Genomic DNA, 16807 nt, shown 5'->3' on the forward strand with positions numbered 1-16807 from the left:
ATCCTCTATTCTAGGGTTTGTTAGTTTGTTTGCTTGTTTTTTGCTGAGGCAATTGGGGTTAAGTGACTTGGCCAGGGTTACAGAGTTAGGGAGTGTTGTGAGGCCAGATTTGACTTCAGGGCAGATGCTCTATCCACTGCGCCACCTCGCTGCCCCTATTCTAGGGTTCTTTCTACTACGTCCTCCTCAGACTAACAAATTCGAAAATACTGAAAAATTATACTAGAAATATGTTGCATTAAGTCTAAAGAATATGTGCTAAGTATGTATCTGTGGTCAATCAATAATAAAGTTTGACACTAAGCTTGAAAATAGTATACTAGACCATTTTAGGAAAAACATTATTTTGAATAAAATCAGAATTTTTTTCCAGAGGGACAGATAATCACATTTCTTAAATTATAGCCAGAAAAACTTTTGACTAACAAAGAGCAGAGATGTTTCCTTTCCTGCTCTAATTATTCTGATGTTTTGCTTGTTTTTCCATCAGGACACCGACCTTATGTGCAAATATGGGAGGAAGAAAAATGTAATTCATTACATCTGCCAATTTCCACCCCCAATAGCTAAAGGTTTATTATATAACAGTGTTACAGGGTGTGAGGTCATCTTAGTTAAAAATCTGCCCTAACTGCCAAGTCAGTTAAGGATACTGCTAATACAAACACAGCAAAAATCAGTTTCAGGCAACATGAAAGATTAATCTAATCACTAATAAGAGAAATTAAAGTGAAAATATTAAGGTAGTAATACTTCATAATCCTTGAAAGAAATAATAAAGGTAATAGTGATGAGATTGTAAACTGGCACAATCACTTTGAAAACCAATTTGAATTTTGTGGGAAGAGTTATTCAACTATTCATATACCTTTTGACCAAGCAATTTTCCTATTGATCATATAATCGAAAGGAAGAAAGAAGAAACTCAGAAGCAGGGAGGAAAATCCTAGGTATATACAACACATGTATGTAAATAAGGAGGTATGCAAGTATATGTGTGTATGTGACAGCAAAACAATGGGAACAAAGTGAGAATTCATGATGAGGGCACAGCTGGGCAAATTGCAATATCTAAATCAAATGGAATAGTATCATGTCAAAACAAACACTGACTGCAAGGAATTCTGGAAGTGATGGGAAAATCCATATGAATTGATACAAAGTAAAACAAGTAGAATAAGAAAAGTAATATATCTCTTTACACTAATGTACAAATTAAAACAAAAACTAAAAGGCATCTGAAAGCTGTAATGAACCATCTTGTTCAAGAAAACAAATGATGAAAAAGAGCAACGGTATTCTTAACATCATTTGTGTCACAGACACTCTCACCCAACTGTAGCAATCAGGTAAATCTTATGGACATCTTCTTAGAATAATTTTCTTAAATAGATGAAATAAAGTAAATGCATAACAAGGGAAACTAAATATGGTGACAGTAATCAAAATGTTTATTTTTTTAAACTTCATAAACCCCAGATTAAAAATCCCTGCTCTATATAGCAGAAAAGCAGCATTTGTAGGTATTAGAATAAGAAAACATAATTTGTCTGATATGGTCACTGTCGGATGTTTTTACTTAACTTTTTTTTGGTTAAAAGAAAGAGTTCAATGGAATGAAGAGAGGAATACTGGAAAATTTCAAAAAGAATTAGATAACATATACCAATTCATCTATGAAAACGCCAGAAAATTGAACTGAACTTGAAATAATCTTGCATACAAGAGACTATATGAATTATGAGAGTAAAAATATCTTTAAATGCTATCAGAAAAGCTAGACACTACTTATTTCAGGGAATTCTTTTCCCCACTGTATTCTACCAAACATTCTAATCTTGGAAATTAGATCTGAGAACAATCTGGTGAGTACAACATTGCACAATCAGTGATCTGCAAAAACTCATTTACTATTCAGGATTGGCAGGAATATGAAGCCAAAATGTGAAATATGTGTTACCAACTTCATGGGGAAGGCATAAAATCATAAAATGTTGGAACCAAATAGGTGCTTAACCAATGTTTGCTAAAGTGAGTTCGACTTTCAAATGACAAATGAGAAACAGAATCCAAGAGGCAAAATGACTTGTCTGCAATTGAGCTGCCAAACTTAGAACCCCAGATGCTTGACTTCTCCAATGTTCTTTAACTAAAACATATTGTCTCAATTTTGGACTGCTGACACTTTCAAAGAAAAAGTATTAGGATTTGCAAGTTAAGTGAAACCAATAATAGCAAGAGGAAAGATGAATAAAGGAAAAGGGGTATTACTACCAAGCTTATTTAATTTACCTACAAAATCTCTTCATCTCTCAATTCCGTTCTCTTTCAAAATGTAAAAAATAAAGAAGAGACTTCATTCACTCATTCAGTAAACATTTATTAATTACCTACTATGTGCAGGCACTGGAATTAGTAAGAGAAGAGTACAAAAGAGGCAAAAGACAATCCCTGCCCTCAAGGAGCCTACAATTTAAGAACGAGACCAAGTGCAAACAAATAAGTACAAAGCAAGCTAAAAACAGGGTAAGTGGGAAATAATCAAAAGAGGAGAGGCACTAAAATTAAGAAGGGTTGAGAAAAGCTTCCTGTTAAAGGTGGGATTTCAAGTGGAACTTAAAGGAAGCCAGGGAGGGAGCCTGTTCTGAGAACAGGGAGGGAGAGCATTCCAACCCTAAGGGACAGTTAGAGAAAATAGAACATCTGTAGCTGAGATGAAATATCTTACTCATGGAACAGTTGAGAGCATGTATCACTGGATGGAAGAGTATATGTCAAAGATAAGGTATAAGAAGACTGGAAAGGTAGAAGGGTGCTAGTTTATGAAGGGCCTAGAATGGCAAACACTTCATTTTGTATTTCCTCCTGAAGATGATAGGAAGTCACTGGCGTTTTATTATATAGGGGAGTTACATGATCTAGAAAATGCTTTCATGGTTGAATGAAGGATGAACTGGAGTGGGGAGACAATTAAAGCAGTAAACTCACCAGCAGGATATTTGAAAGATGTTGCAAAGATGAAATAAACATCCTTCACAATAGTTTTGGATATGATGGGGTGAGAAATAGTACTAGATAAGTCCAAGGTTATAGCCTGTAGGACTGAGAGATAATAAGGAAGATGGGGAGATAGAGTTTAGGGGGAAAGATAATGACTTCTATTTTGGACATGCTGAATTTAAAATGCCTACTGGACATCCAGTACGAGAAATATGTCAGGCAGTTCAAGATGCAAGATTGGAGGCCAGCAGAGAGAATCTGAGAATCATCAGCATAGATATGGTAATAAATCTATGAGAATTGATGAGATCACTAAGTGAAGAAGTATAGAGGCAGAAGAAAAGAGGGTCCAGGATAGAACTCTACATAAGGATTTTTTAAAATAGTTTATATAGTAAGAAGAAGAGAAAAAAGGCAAAGGAAAAATGAAAGAAGTAACTTCTTAAATTCTATGCTATCAAATGCCTAATCGTAATTCATTTTGCAACATTGAGGATCATCAAAAAAACTGATGTTCAAAAAAGAAAGACTAGTTAGGCAGTAATAATAAGGCATAACCAATGGACAACCAATGCACTCCACTTTTTGAAAATGTCAAGAAAAATGAAGGAAGATCCCCCTTTCCTCATCCTCCCCAATAGGAGACAATACAGACAAGATAAATAGGCAGAGATATACTAGGATCTTCCATCTGCATTATTGGAGGAAATAACCACTTCAATAAAAGCAAAGATTCATTTGAGTAAATAGGTAACAATGGATAGCTTTGGGGCACTTGTTGAGACAGATAAATCTTCCTAAGAATTAAAAAAAATTTTTTTAAGAATTTATACATTTTAATTATTATATATTAAATGCATTAAAAAGCAAAAAAAAATTTCTTAGGAATCAGGAAGGGTTTTAGAAATGTCAAGCAGAGACAAAATAAATTGGCATAAAATAAAATCTATTTAAATCTAGTTCTAACTACCTCTCTAGTGTTCAAAAAACTTTGTGAAGCAAATTCAAATTACTTTCCCTATTAACCTGACCCATTTAAAAATCTCTAGGGTTCTTATAAGAGAAACTCTGTTCAGAAATCTGTTAATGATGTGTTTTTCTGAACATATCAAATAAATGGGTAGAAATATAACAGATCTCTATGCTTTATATATAAAACATATGTTCTCTACTGGTCATCCTGCCATCTGGGGAAGGGGGTGGGAGGGTAAGAGGTGAAAAATTGGAACAAGAGGTTTGGCAGTTGTTAATGCTGTAAAGTTACCCATGCATATAACCTGTAAATAAAAGGCTATTAAATAAAATAAAATAAAATAAAACATATGTTCAAGAGACTTACTATATACCCCCAAATTAATGCAATCATGAAAGCAATAGAATTACAAAGATAGCAGGTCATCTATGAAATTACCTGATAAAATACTGCGGTTGTCCATACACATGGATAAGATTCGCTCGTACACTAATTTACCTATTGGAGATGGAATGGGGAAGGAGAAAATTACATGGCATTAAGACATTATATAAACTAAGAAACAACAAAAATAAAGTTTACTTTCATCATCTCCTTGAATGTTTTCTTGTTATATCATGCTGCCACCTAGTGAATCTAAAATTTAAGATAAATTTTTGACAATCCCAGACAACATGTGACAAAACCTCACATTGAGGACTTTTCTATATTTTCAGGAAACATCAAGGTTGAAAGGAGTTTTGGTACTTTTCATTTATTTAACAGATATTCTGTATTGTACTTGAAGATGGGAACAGCAGGAAGATACAAGAGTATTAAAATTTGGAGTGTGGTGTGGGAGAGAGATCAACAGAAAAGCTGAAGAGAAGTGTTTTTGTGTAGGAAGTCACTCCAGTAACTGAACCCAACCAAAATACACAAGTGAAGGTAGAGACAAAGATTAAAAAAAAAAAAAAAAAAACTCATCACTTTACAAACTGCATTTTAATAGTCCCAAAAAAGATAAAAATGCCAATAATTTAATATAATCAAATCAAGATAATAAAACATTCAATAACTTCATATCCATTTTATATCAAATTACTAGTTTTGTTTTGGTTTTTTTTTAAAGATCTCATATACACCAAGATATTTTTAAACAAACACTTTTTATGGTAAAAAAGGAACTGGAAACAAAAGAAGATATCATCAACTGAAAAAAGACCAAACAAATTGTGAGTCATGAATGTAATGGACTATGACAATAAAAATGATGAATATGAATAGAGGATCTATGGAAAGACATATAAACTTTTACACAACAAAGCAAGCACAACCAGAAAAACAATATTACACTACCACTGGAAAGAATAATACAATGGAAAGACTAACCATAAAGCAACCAAAATTTAAAAAAGCAAAATCATAAAGAACAAGCTTATAGTCACAGAGATATGAGAAAACACTCCTCCCATCTCTTGGAGGTTAAAGGTTAATGAGTGTAGAACATTGCAAACATTTTCAGATTTTTTTCAATGTATTGATTTACTTAGCTGTTTTTTTCCTTTTTTCTTTAAGTTTGTTGTTACTCTCATTGTTGTAACATGGACAGGTTTCTCCGGAAGGGGGAAAGCAAAATGTAGGTAATGTAAAAAAAAAAAAAAAAAAAAAAAGTACCGATAAAAAATTAGTTTAAAAAAAAATATTTGTGAGCTCAAAAGGAACAAAGAACATTTTGTTTATTTATCTGTATCTCCAGAATTTAACATAGACTTGGTACATAGTAAGCTCTAAAAAAATGTTCTTATCATTCATTCTAGTTACTGTGGTAAATTAATTCTTTTCAAATCCTGGGCAGCTTGTATCCTAGGCAAGCAAATTACCATAGATTTTAAGCAAGAATAATCTTAGAGGTTATCTTACCTAGCTTGTTCATTTTACAGGTAAGAAAACTAAGGTCTAAATAGGTTAAAGAAATGGCCTAGATAACAGAGAAGAATACAAGATTTAAATCTATGTTCTTAGACTCCAAAGTCAGTATTATTCTTTCTAGTACACCATGTCAGTTCCTTAAAGATTTCAGATGTGAGTTCTTTATCTAATATATTTCAGCAAATATTTTTTCTCAATCTTTTAATTTTATTTCTTAATTCAATTTAATTTTATTTTCAATTCTGAATTTCCCCCCTTCCATCTCCTCTTCTCCCATTCCACTGAGGAATCAAGAAAAAAACTGAATTATGGCTATGTACAGGCAAGTAAAACAAATCCCAGATGAGCCAAAAAAGAAAGAAAGAAAAGAAAAAGAATATGTTTTGATGTGCATTCTGAGCCCACCAACTCTCAATTTGAAAGGGAATTCATCATGAATTCTATGGAACTGTGTTTGGACATTGTATTAATCAGAGTTTTTAAATCTTTCAAAGTTGTTTATTGTTATTGTGGTTATTGTAAAACATTTCTCTTCCTTTATTTTGCATCCATTCATAAAAGTCTTCCTAAGTTTTTCTGAAACCATCCCCTTCATCATTTCTTACAGCATAAATAGTATTCTATCACATCCATATGCCATATATTCCCCAATTGATGAGCATCCCATTAACATATAGATAAAAAATAGAAATAAAATAGGGCAAAGATTTTTGTAATGAATTTTTTTTTTGTAAGTCTAAAAACCAAAATCCGCAGGGAATTGACACAAATATATAAAAATATAAGCAATCTTCCCCCCAAAAAAAGTTAACAAATAGGAACATTTTCAAAAGAAAAACACAAAATATCAAAAACCATATTAAAAAAATTTATTTGCTCTAATATTCAGAGAATTGTACACTGAAAAATTCAGATACTATTTTCCAGGCCTCAAATTGAAAAAGATGATGAAAGTCTATGTTAATATGACTTCAGAAATTCAGGCATGTTAGTCACAACTAGAACTGTGAATTTGTTGCATTTTGGGGGGAAAAGTAATGTGGAATGCTGAAATTTGGAAGACAAGAATTTCAAAGATGTTCTTATTCTTTGAAATCTAGAAATCCCTCCACATAAAGTAAACTTTAAGAAAATTAATGATGGAGGAAAAAAATGATGACTACCATTTCACAATAGATAAGGACACAGAGACAGAGTGTAAGTGATTTGCTCCCAGTCATAAAGCTAGGTAAGTGTCTAAAGCAAAATTTGAACTCCAATCTTGTTGGCTCCAAGTCTTGTGCTCTATCTACTGCACCACTAGTTGCCTATAAAATAGTAAGTATTGGATTGATTAAGTAGGTAGTATTGTTATTTGTACTACATTCATCTACCCATTAGCAATTAATTAACATTTCTCTACTTATTTAGGATAGCTTTATTACTGTTAAAAGTGCTTCACAGCTATTGTCATATAACTCCAGTACCATGTATGGCTAAGGTAGGAGTTCATGACCAAAGAACAAAGAATATCACAAATATAAAACAGACAATTTTGATTTCATAAAATTTAAAATTTTGCACAAACAAAATCAGTGCAGCTAAGATAAGGAAAAAGTTAACCAGAGAAAAAGTCATTGACCAGGCATGGTGGTACATGCTGGTAATTTCATCTATTAGAGAGGTTGTAATCACAGCAGATCTGACATTCTGAGCCACAGTATTTTCCCATAATCTTCCACCCCACCCCCCATTTTTTCTCTTCACTTTTATATATACAATTAACCAAGCAGCACTTATGAAGTATGAAATGTCATACTGTATGCCAGGCATCAAATCAAGCTTTCTAATTTCTAAAAGTTAAGTTTCCAGAAAAGTAAAGGTAAAGATAAAGGATAAGGATAAGAGGGGGTAATCTGTGAAAGGAGGCCTCTGAATGAAATGCAAAAAGAAACAGAAATGAGATTTTTATAAGCAAATTAATTTGAACAGGTTTACTGTTGTTTCTGAGGTGGCCTATATCAATTATTGTTTTAAAAGTTATAGTCCAGGGGTCCTCAAACTATGGCCCATGGGCCAAATGCGGCAGCTGAGGATGATAATCCCCCTCACCCAGGGCTATGAAGTTTATTTAAAGGCCCACAAAACAAAGTTTTTGTTTTTACTATAGTCCTGCCCTCCAACAGTCTGAGGGACAGTGAACTGGCCCCCTATTTAAAAAGTTTGAGGATCCCTGGTATAAACCTTCTAAAAATGAAATCATGCAATGAGTTCTAAAGTATCAAAATTTTATTAAAAACAATGCTCTTTTTAGAGAATAAAAAACTATAGACAAATTATCTCTGACCAATGATTATTTAAACCATTTCTCTGATGAGATTCATTTCCACTTCACCTGTAATGATTTAAAAAAAAAAAAAAAAACTTTCCTAGATCTTGCCAGCACTTACCAAATGTATCAAGTATATCAGTGATGAGGACAAATTTGCTTGGATAGAACTGGATTACTGATGTGTCAGAAAGAAGCTTAGAACACTAGGAAAGCAAAAAGAATAACATTCATTATAGAGAGTCTGGCTTAGAATTCTTTAATATTGAAAAACATAACCATTTAGGCAAAGGATGTCAACACTGTACAATCCATACTCCAAAATGATTAAATGAAATAATATTACATATTTGTCAAAGGCCAAGCACTTTACTGAGTGATGAGAATGTAAATAGAAATATGTCACCCCCCTCAATTGGTTAGTTCATCTGCAGGATGGATACAAAAACCAAGAGTTATAGTGAGATGACAAGGCCCCAGAATTTTAGGGCATAATGAAGCATCGGCTCCATAGGACAACGAACCTAGAGAGGGAGCTGACCATCATGAGAAAAAAGGAGTGGGGAAAAAAAGAGTCAGAGTGAAATAAGGGTTCCAAGTGTCCTCCAACAAGAATGGAGATAAAGTAGAGAAACTCAATGGCTAGCCATAAAGGGAAAAGGTTTTTTGGGTTTTTTTTTTTAATGTAGGGAAATTAATTAAATTAATTAAAACAAGCCCTGAAATGATTAAAAAATCCCTCCACTTGGAAATAGCTCCAACTGATCGCTCCAAACACTATTCACAGGTTCTGGGGCAATAAAGAAGGACACAAGTAATATGGTGCTTTATAATTATAAAGAACACTATATTGAGAATTAGGAGACCTGAGTTCTACCACTAATTTCAGTATGTCCTTAGGCACATTTTGCTTTTATAAGTCTCAATTTCCACATCAATAAAATACCTTCTACGGTATTTTCTAATATCACATGAATTCTCTAAACTCAATATCTAAGATATTTATTCTAATAGAGAACAAACTATAATCATACAACATAGAATAATATAGTTAAAAGCATATCCACAAAACTGGCTAGAAGGATTCTGCTACTATACCTTCAAGTCTATCAGTTACATGTTAACTCCTTTTTACAAGAGAATTATACTGATATCCTATAGCAATGGTGGCAAATTTCAATGGATAGAGTTCCTTGTAGGCTGCATATTAAATCATAATAAAAAGGGTTGGTAAATCTCGTGCCAGCCACTGCGGTCATACAATTAACCCGAATTAACAGAAGAACAGCATAAAGTGTGTTTAAGCATTCAATTCACTAAATAAAGTTAAAGCTCAACTGTGCTGTAATACGCCCTAGTTGATATTAAAATACACAACTTACATGACTTTACCCCTGCTGAAACATTTCTCAATTACATTTTAATCAGTTTGGACTGAACTCAAGAATTTTGCTGGACCCAAATCTAACATCTCTGCCCTAGGCAAATATTTTCCAAGTCAGAGTTAGGAGTTCCAAAAGTATATAGAGAAAGGGGAAGGAAGCCTCAAAAAGAGATAAATTTCATATTCATGCCAAAATTCTGTATGATAACAGTAGTGTCTGAAGGAGAAAGGGAATCAGGCTTTTTGGAATGTCTGTATGAATGACCCATAAACAGCAGAGTTAAGTGATGAGAATTGGGGAATCATAAGATCTGAAACATTTGAGAATCATTCTCCTAGAAACATTATCCCTTTGAGGCAGATTACCAAGTTGATCTGGCAGAAACCTGTAGAAAGAGCATTAAAAACTACAAAATAAAGTCTTAAATCCAAAAGGAATAGAGTATGAAGCACAAAAACTCTGTCTTATATACTCACTAGCTCTGCCATTATGATTTGGTATAAAGAAATTTTGATTTATATTCTTCCAAAGAAATCAACTGTTAAATTCTTAGGGTTTTTTCCACCAATATCTTCCAATACTTCTTTGAAAGGCTTGACATCCTTGTGAACCAGGAAGTCTAAACTCACTAGGGTTTTTACAAAGGGTCCATAGATAGATATTAATGAGTCCATGAAGTTGGATAGGGGAAAAACAATTGAGATTTTTATTTAAATATAATTGGATTCTGGGGAGCTACATGGCACAGTGGATAGAGCACCAGCCTACAGTCAAGAGGACCAGAATTCAAATTCAGTCTCAAACAATTAACAATTCCTATCTGTGTGACTCTGGCAAGTCCACAACCCCAAATGCCTCAGAACATATATATATAACTGAGTTACTTGGTAATTCTACATAACTTACTTTGTGTATTATCCTGATAATCCTCAGGCTATCATTAACCTGAGAAGGGGTTTACAAGCTATAAAAGGGATTGCATCACAAAACCATTTAAGAGAACACTTACAAACAGATTCACTGAAAACTTCAGAAACACATATGTCTCTGGAAAACATGACAGTCACTACTGATAACATTTTCACTTTGCTTTGAGTTTCACAAAATCTACCCAAACTGTCCTAAAAATTTTTATTCCATAGGGCATGTCTTAAAATAAATGAACTGATAAATCTGTTTTGTAAATCTTTCTCAAGTTAACTTATTTAGCTAATAGAAGCTTCAATGTTGTTCTTTTGTTGGGAGGGAAAAAAGAGAAATGAAATAATATCTCCCTGAAATAAAGCTTAAAAAATTCATAATTTTAGAATAGGGATCAAACTTGAATCTATGGGGAGTTCTTGCCAATAAAAATATTTTAGAGAAACACTTGCTGATTCAGATATTTCTTCACCTAAACTACACAGCAAGCAACTTGATCACATGTCTTTGGAATGAGATTATCTTCCTTTAATAATATTTACTTAATAAAATAATAAGGCTTTGAAAGAATATAAACTGTACTTTGCTACATGTCCTGGAAACACCAAAAAATATACAGTAGGATCCAAAAATTCATCTTAATGATATTTCAAATATCTAAACCAAAGAATCTCAGACCCAGATTTAATAAAATCTCCTCTCAAAAGAAACAGGTGAGAAAAAAAAAAGTCACCATTACTGTGGTACTGAATAATAATGAAAGTTGACATTATAAAATAAAAATAGCAAATTGGAAATCTTTTTTAACATTATATAAAAATAACATTACTTAAATTACTCATACTAGTATAAATCACAATGATTGTTTTGACAAGATAATATCATTTCTAACTCCATTCTGTCTAGGAAGCAATCAATATTTTTATTTTTATAGAATAGTATGTTATTCAAAAATTTTTTTTCAATTAAAACTATCTCTCTCAAAACTTGAAACAAAATTCCAGTAACATTCAAAAAGATAGAACATACCACAAAATTGCATTCAACCACTAAAGTGATTTTTCTAAAGTACAAAGCTGATCATGTCATCCACCCCACTCAATAAACTCCTTTTGCTCTCTACTGTCTCCAGGAGCAAATATAAAATGTTCTGTTTGACACTCAAAGGCCTTTATAACCTAGCCCCACCCTACTTTGCCAGTCTTCTTATATCTTACTCCCAGACACATATTCTTCAATAGCAATGGCTGTTAGGTGTTTACTAAATATTTACTGCTTGATGTTGCCTGGGATATTTACCTTTTGGCTGTAAAGATCCAACTAAAACCAATATAGCCTCACACAAAAAAGATAAATTGTTTAAGAAACCAAAGCTACTGAACATTCAACCTACATTTATCATATAAATGTGAATTTGGGGGCAGGGGAGAATGTAATATTTTATGAAAGTCAATACCTATTTTATAAAACAAATATTTTAAAATGACAATTGAGGAAATAAGCCTTATTCTATAGAGAATAAGAAATGTCTCAGTGCAGGGCAACTAGGTGGCGAAGTGGATAGAGCACCAGCCTTGTAGTCAGGAGGACCTGAGTTCAAATATGGCCTCAGACATTTAACAGTTCCTAGCTGTGTGACCCTGGGTAAATCACTTAATCCCAATTGCCTGAGCAAAAAACAAAACAAAAAAAGTCTCAGTGACTTATTCTTTCTTACATATCATTTGATTCTAACTTTTAATTTTTTAATTCCACATTGGAAGAAAAATTGATTAATTAGTGATATGAGCATTACTTTGTGGGGAAAAAAGTGGGGGGGGGGGGGCAGGAGTAAGGGGAATGATGCCAGAAGCTCTTAACATTTTCTAGCCACTACAAGTTATCATTTGTCTCCTACCAAGCTATTTATTTTCATCCCCACCCTCTACTTATAGCCTGCTTTTTTTCCCCTCACCTAACATGGATAAGTAAGACTCTCCTTAGATATTACAGAAGCATTAACTTTTAAAAACAGAGAACTTGTTAGATGGTATCTTGATGACGAATCCCCAGAATGTCCAATTATATACCATAGGAGTGGTTTATTCACTAACTGATTTCTCTCTCTTTTTAAAGGGAAAAAAAGACATTGTAATAAGAAGACATATATATAAGAATAGGATTTCTTAATAGACATGGAGAAGATAATGGACATGTTTCAGCCCTCTTATTCATCTCAGCAATTTTTTATTTTTATCATTTTTACACAAGACTTTAAGGCTCATGATCCTGACCTGGATAACAATTTTTAGTGCTTTCACTTTCTGGTCTGAGGCCCAGGCATCCTTTAGTGATTGATTGAGCTCTTCAATTCGGTTCATATAATCCTGTTGAGTCAAATTCAGTAGCTCCCTTTGGGATCCCTGTGAATAAACCATAGGGGAAATGTCAAAGAAAAGCAAAATTACATCTAGCTTCATCATCGAAGAAAAAAACACCAGTTCTTAGGTATGTTTCAGTCTCTAAAGTTCTCTCTCTTCCTTCCTATTCCTATGTGCTCTCATTATTAAACACATTTGCTCTTCACTAACATGGTTTCTTTTCCCTTTTCTTCAAAAAGCACACTGCATTACACTGGTTATGTAAATGAAACGTGTGCACAAAACTAGAAGGCAAACTTTCTCATAGAAAGTCCCTAAAATTGAAACAGATATTAACATTCCTAAATAATAGGGGTATGATAAGAAAAAAATTTAAAATCTTCACTAATCTCACAAGTTCTATTGGAATATAATGCAGTATTCTAATGTTGAAATTAGAAGTCAAGAAGAGTATATTTAATAGACTCTTCATATCTTTAACTTAGTTTTTACATTCATATAACCTTCAATATTTACTGTGAGACCTTTAGCAAGTTTTTTAACTTCTTTGACTCAGGTACCTTATCTATAAATGTGTAGAACCTAGAGTTATGAAATTCAGATGCACTGGAGTGTGAGAGTTGTATATAAGCTTTATTTTGGTGTTTCATAGCACAAGATTGTTGAGTAAGCAATAGAGAATAGTGGATTCATCTAATAATGAAATCTGAAGGTTTTTTACAAGAATCTAATAAATGACAACATGCTGCTTGCCTCCTTGATCTCAACTTTGGCAATGTAAGGGACACTCAAGATTACAATCTAATCCCTTCATTTTACAGAAAAGGATACTGAGGTTCCCAGGGGCAAATTGATATGCCTAAAACCATAAATGTCACATATTATCCCAGGGGTACCAGGATTCAAAGCCAGATACTCAAGTACAAATACAGAGCTCTTTCCCTCTTTCCACTACACTGTGCTGTCCGTATATTGGTAGAAGTCATCAAACACAGCAATTCCATGCCAGAAACCCCTGAGGATATTGCCCTGCTAAGAATTGTCTTTTTCCATGATGCCTGTGTAAAGGCCTGCTAAAAACCAAAGATGCTATAGCAGATTATAAAAAGTGACAAAAATGTTGCACATACAATTTGTAACCAAGTAAAAGAGATTATTGACAAAGGAAAACAATAGATAATTTTTAAAAATCAAACTACTGAAAGAAAAGTTAATTTAAAATGATTCATTCCATGAAAAAGGTAAGGTTATTAGGCACTGTACATAATTCTGCAATAGAACTTACATACAAAAGTTAACCAAAATATTTATGCAGAATTTATCACCATTTAATGAACTGTGAACATTAAACCAAATTAAAGTTAACATGAACAAATAAATTTCACTCAATAACAGTCCAAAATCTGTGCATACTTCAAAATAATAGTTGATATTTATATAAATACTTTAATATTGACAAAGTACTTCCTATATTTATACAATCTCATTTGATCCTCATAACCCTTTGACCTAAGTTCTACATGCTTACAGATAAGAAAACTGAGTCAAAGAAGTTAAAGGCCTGCTAAATGTACCACAATAAATACTTAAGGTCAAACTGCTTTGAAAGTATAAAAACTAAGTTAAAGATATGAAGATTCTCTTAGATATATTCTTCTTGACTTCTAATTTCTACCTTAGAATACTGCCTTATACTTTACTCCAAAGGTCATACAGTGGCCATGTTTTGGTTAATAATATTTGGTTAATAATAATAACCAAACCATGGTTTGGTTAAACCAATGTTTGGTTAATAACATAAGATATATATGTAGGTATATTGAATATGCTTTCTTAACTATAGCCTGCTTAGAAATAGGGATAGGGATGAATGGGAGGGAAAGAATAAAACAAATATGGTGCGCAGCAGAGAACAAAAGAAAAACTTATAAGGAAGTAAAGATGGACACACATGAATAGAATTTCTTCTACTAATATATATACTTTCTTAAAATGGTATTTGTTATTATATATTTTGAATCCTTCCTGATAGACATCTGCTAGGCATATGACAATGTATTTTGTTTCATTTTTTGTATTGTTTCGTTTTGTTTTGTACTGCTTTTCTGTTCTGTTTTGTTTTTGCTCATTCTGTTTCTTTAAATAAAATCAATATGGAAACTTGAAAAAATAAAAATAAATATATATTTCTACCTAGCTTACATATATAAATGTAGCCACATAAGTGAGCATGTCACCTCCAAATAAAATTCAGGGACATTATCAACTATACTTACTTCCTCCTAATTGCCAAATTGTATCATATATGATTGTATACAGGTATATTACACTGAGGAAAGAATACCACTCTTAAAGCAAATTTAAATTAGAGGTTTCAGGAGCTTCTAAATGCAGCTTTGGCATCTCTTTTACAGGTCACCATCAATGCTAGAGAAGAACCTGCACACTTTACACAGAGCTCCTTAAGTGAAAGATCAGAAAAAAAGAAAAAAAAAAAAGGAAAAGAAAACTGTTCTTAGATGAAGAGAATCAACAAAAACATTCTTTTCTTCCTCACTGCCAGCTCTTCAGAACCAGCTCACCTCCTCCAGATCATCCAATTCCTCCAATCTTGTCCTGACTTTCTCAGACATTGCAGATGTAGAGGTTGTAGTTTTGCCTAGACATACAAAGTAATGTTTAAGAATCTCAAGATTTTCATCGATTTATATTATTTAGGATTTTTTCCTGCTAAGATCACATTTATAATAGAAGAATTTCTGCTAACAATGTGATCAAATTACTAAAATTTCTGAAAATTTGACAAAAAACCAACAACAAATCAAGACACTGGGGACAATTTATCCATGTATTCACTTTTTCACAGAAAAAAAATCTGAATTTACCACCTACCAGTAACCATTACCTGATTTCATTCCATTCAAATACTTCCACAGAAATGAATATAAAACTTTGCACTTATCATTTGCTCAACCACCATGTAAAAAAGGCCAAACTGAATGAAAACACAAATTATACATTGAATTACTTCCAGTCAAAGTGAATTGAAATGTCCCCTTTGGAGCACACACAAAAATTGCTACCCTAGTGAAACTAACATTTCATTGATTGATTTATTCATTCAACAAGAATTTATTAAGCTCCCTCTAGGCTTAAGGCACTGGGTACTTACTATATGAGGCACTAAGCCTGTTCTGTTACATTACTTGAAAACAGGGAATCGGCTTTCAAACATCTTCAGCCCACCAATACTAGATCTAGTGCCTTTCAGTCTCTCTGAATGTTGAAAAGTGATAGTATTTGTAGGCTCAGTCCAAGCCAGAACTCCTCTTCAATGCCTCATTTTTATTTTTTCCCGAGCCCTCAATCTCTCTACACAACTCTGTTGCGCAGTGGTCTCATCAAACCTGCCCTACCAAATTTATCAGATTTTAAGAGATAAATGATAAATAAAAGCAATCAGAAAAAAAGTTATCATTTGCATGGTTATCAGCCTTTTTTGAAAGGAACAAAGTCTGAAACCAAAAGTACTCTCCCTTCCCTCCCCTTGATGTCGGTAGCTATGTTTATATCCCTAAGGCCAAGCAATGAGTCAGCTACCTAGTAAGTGCCTAATAAATGCATGTAGAGTTGAATTAAATGATAGAATATTAAGATTAAACAAGATTGGGGAGCTATTCTTGCATGGATGGTCTATGAAATAATTTAGAATTCAAATTAGCATCTTATGTTTTCTTTACTTTCCCCAGGAGTTAAGGGTCCTGATAAAGAGTAAAAAGAAATGCCTGTTTATTTTTTTATTATATTTAAAATATTTGATCACTCAATAATAAGCATTTATTAAGTATATATTCATTCCTTCAATATTTACTATACAAATAACCACTATATGTAGTGACCTAAGAAATTTAGAGATCATACTCTCCTCAATCCAAAAGAATATTATTTC

General features: G+C 32.8%; 1 protein-coding gene across 1 annotated transcript in view; it reads right to left on the reverse strand.

The window, feature by feature from the left end:
* The window catches only part of VPS35L (VPS35 endosomal protein sorting factor like), a 111814-nt gene that overhangs the window by 82018 nt on the left and 12989 nt on the right, over window positions 1-16807 (reverse strand). Inside the window, exons 6-9 of the mRNA XM_031942613.1 lie at window positions 15441-15517; window positions 12772-12900; window positions 8314-8398; window positions 4412-4471 (exon numbers count right to left, since the gene is read on the reverse strand). Of these exons, the coding sequence (XP_031798473.1) occupies window positions 4412-4471; window positions 8314-8398; window positions 12772-12900; window positions 15441-15517 (351 nt within the window). The remainder of the gene's footprint in view (window positions 1-4411; window positions 4472-8313; window positions 8399-12771; window positions 12901-15440; window positions 15518-16807) is intronic.

Source organism: Sarcophilus harrisii, chromosome 1 (genome assembly GCF_902635505.1).
Source record: "Sarcophilus harrisii chromosome 1, mSarHar1.11, whole genome shotgun sequence".
Classification (NCBI taxonomy): Eukaryota; Metazoa; Chordata; class Mammalia; order Dasyuromorphia; family Dasyuridae; genus Sarcophilus; species Sarcophilus harrisii.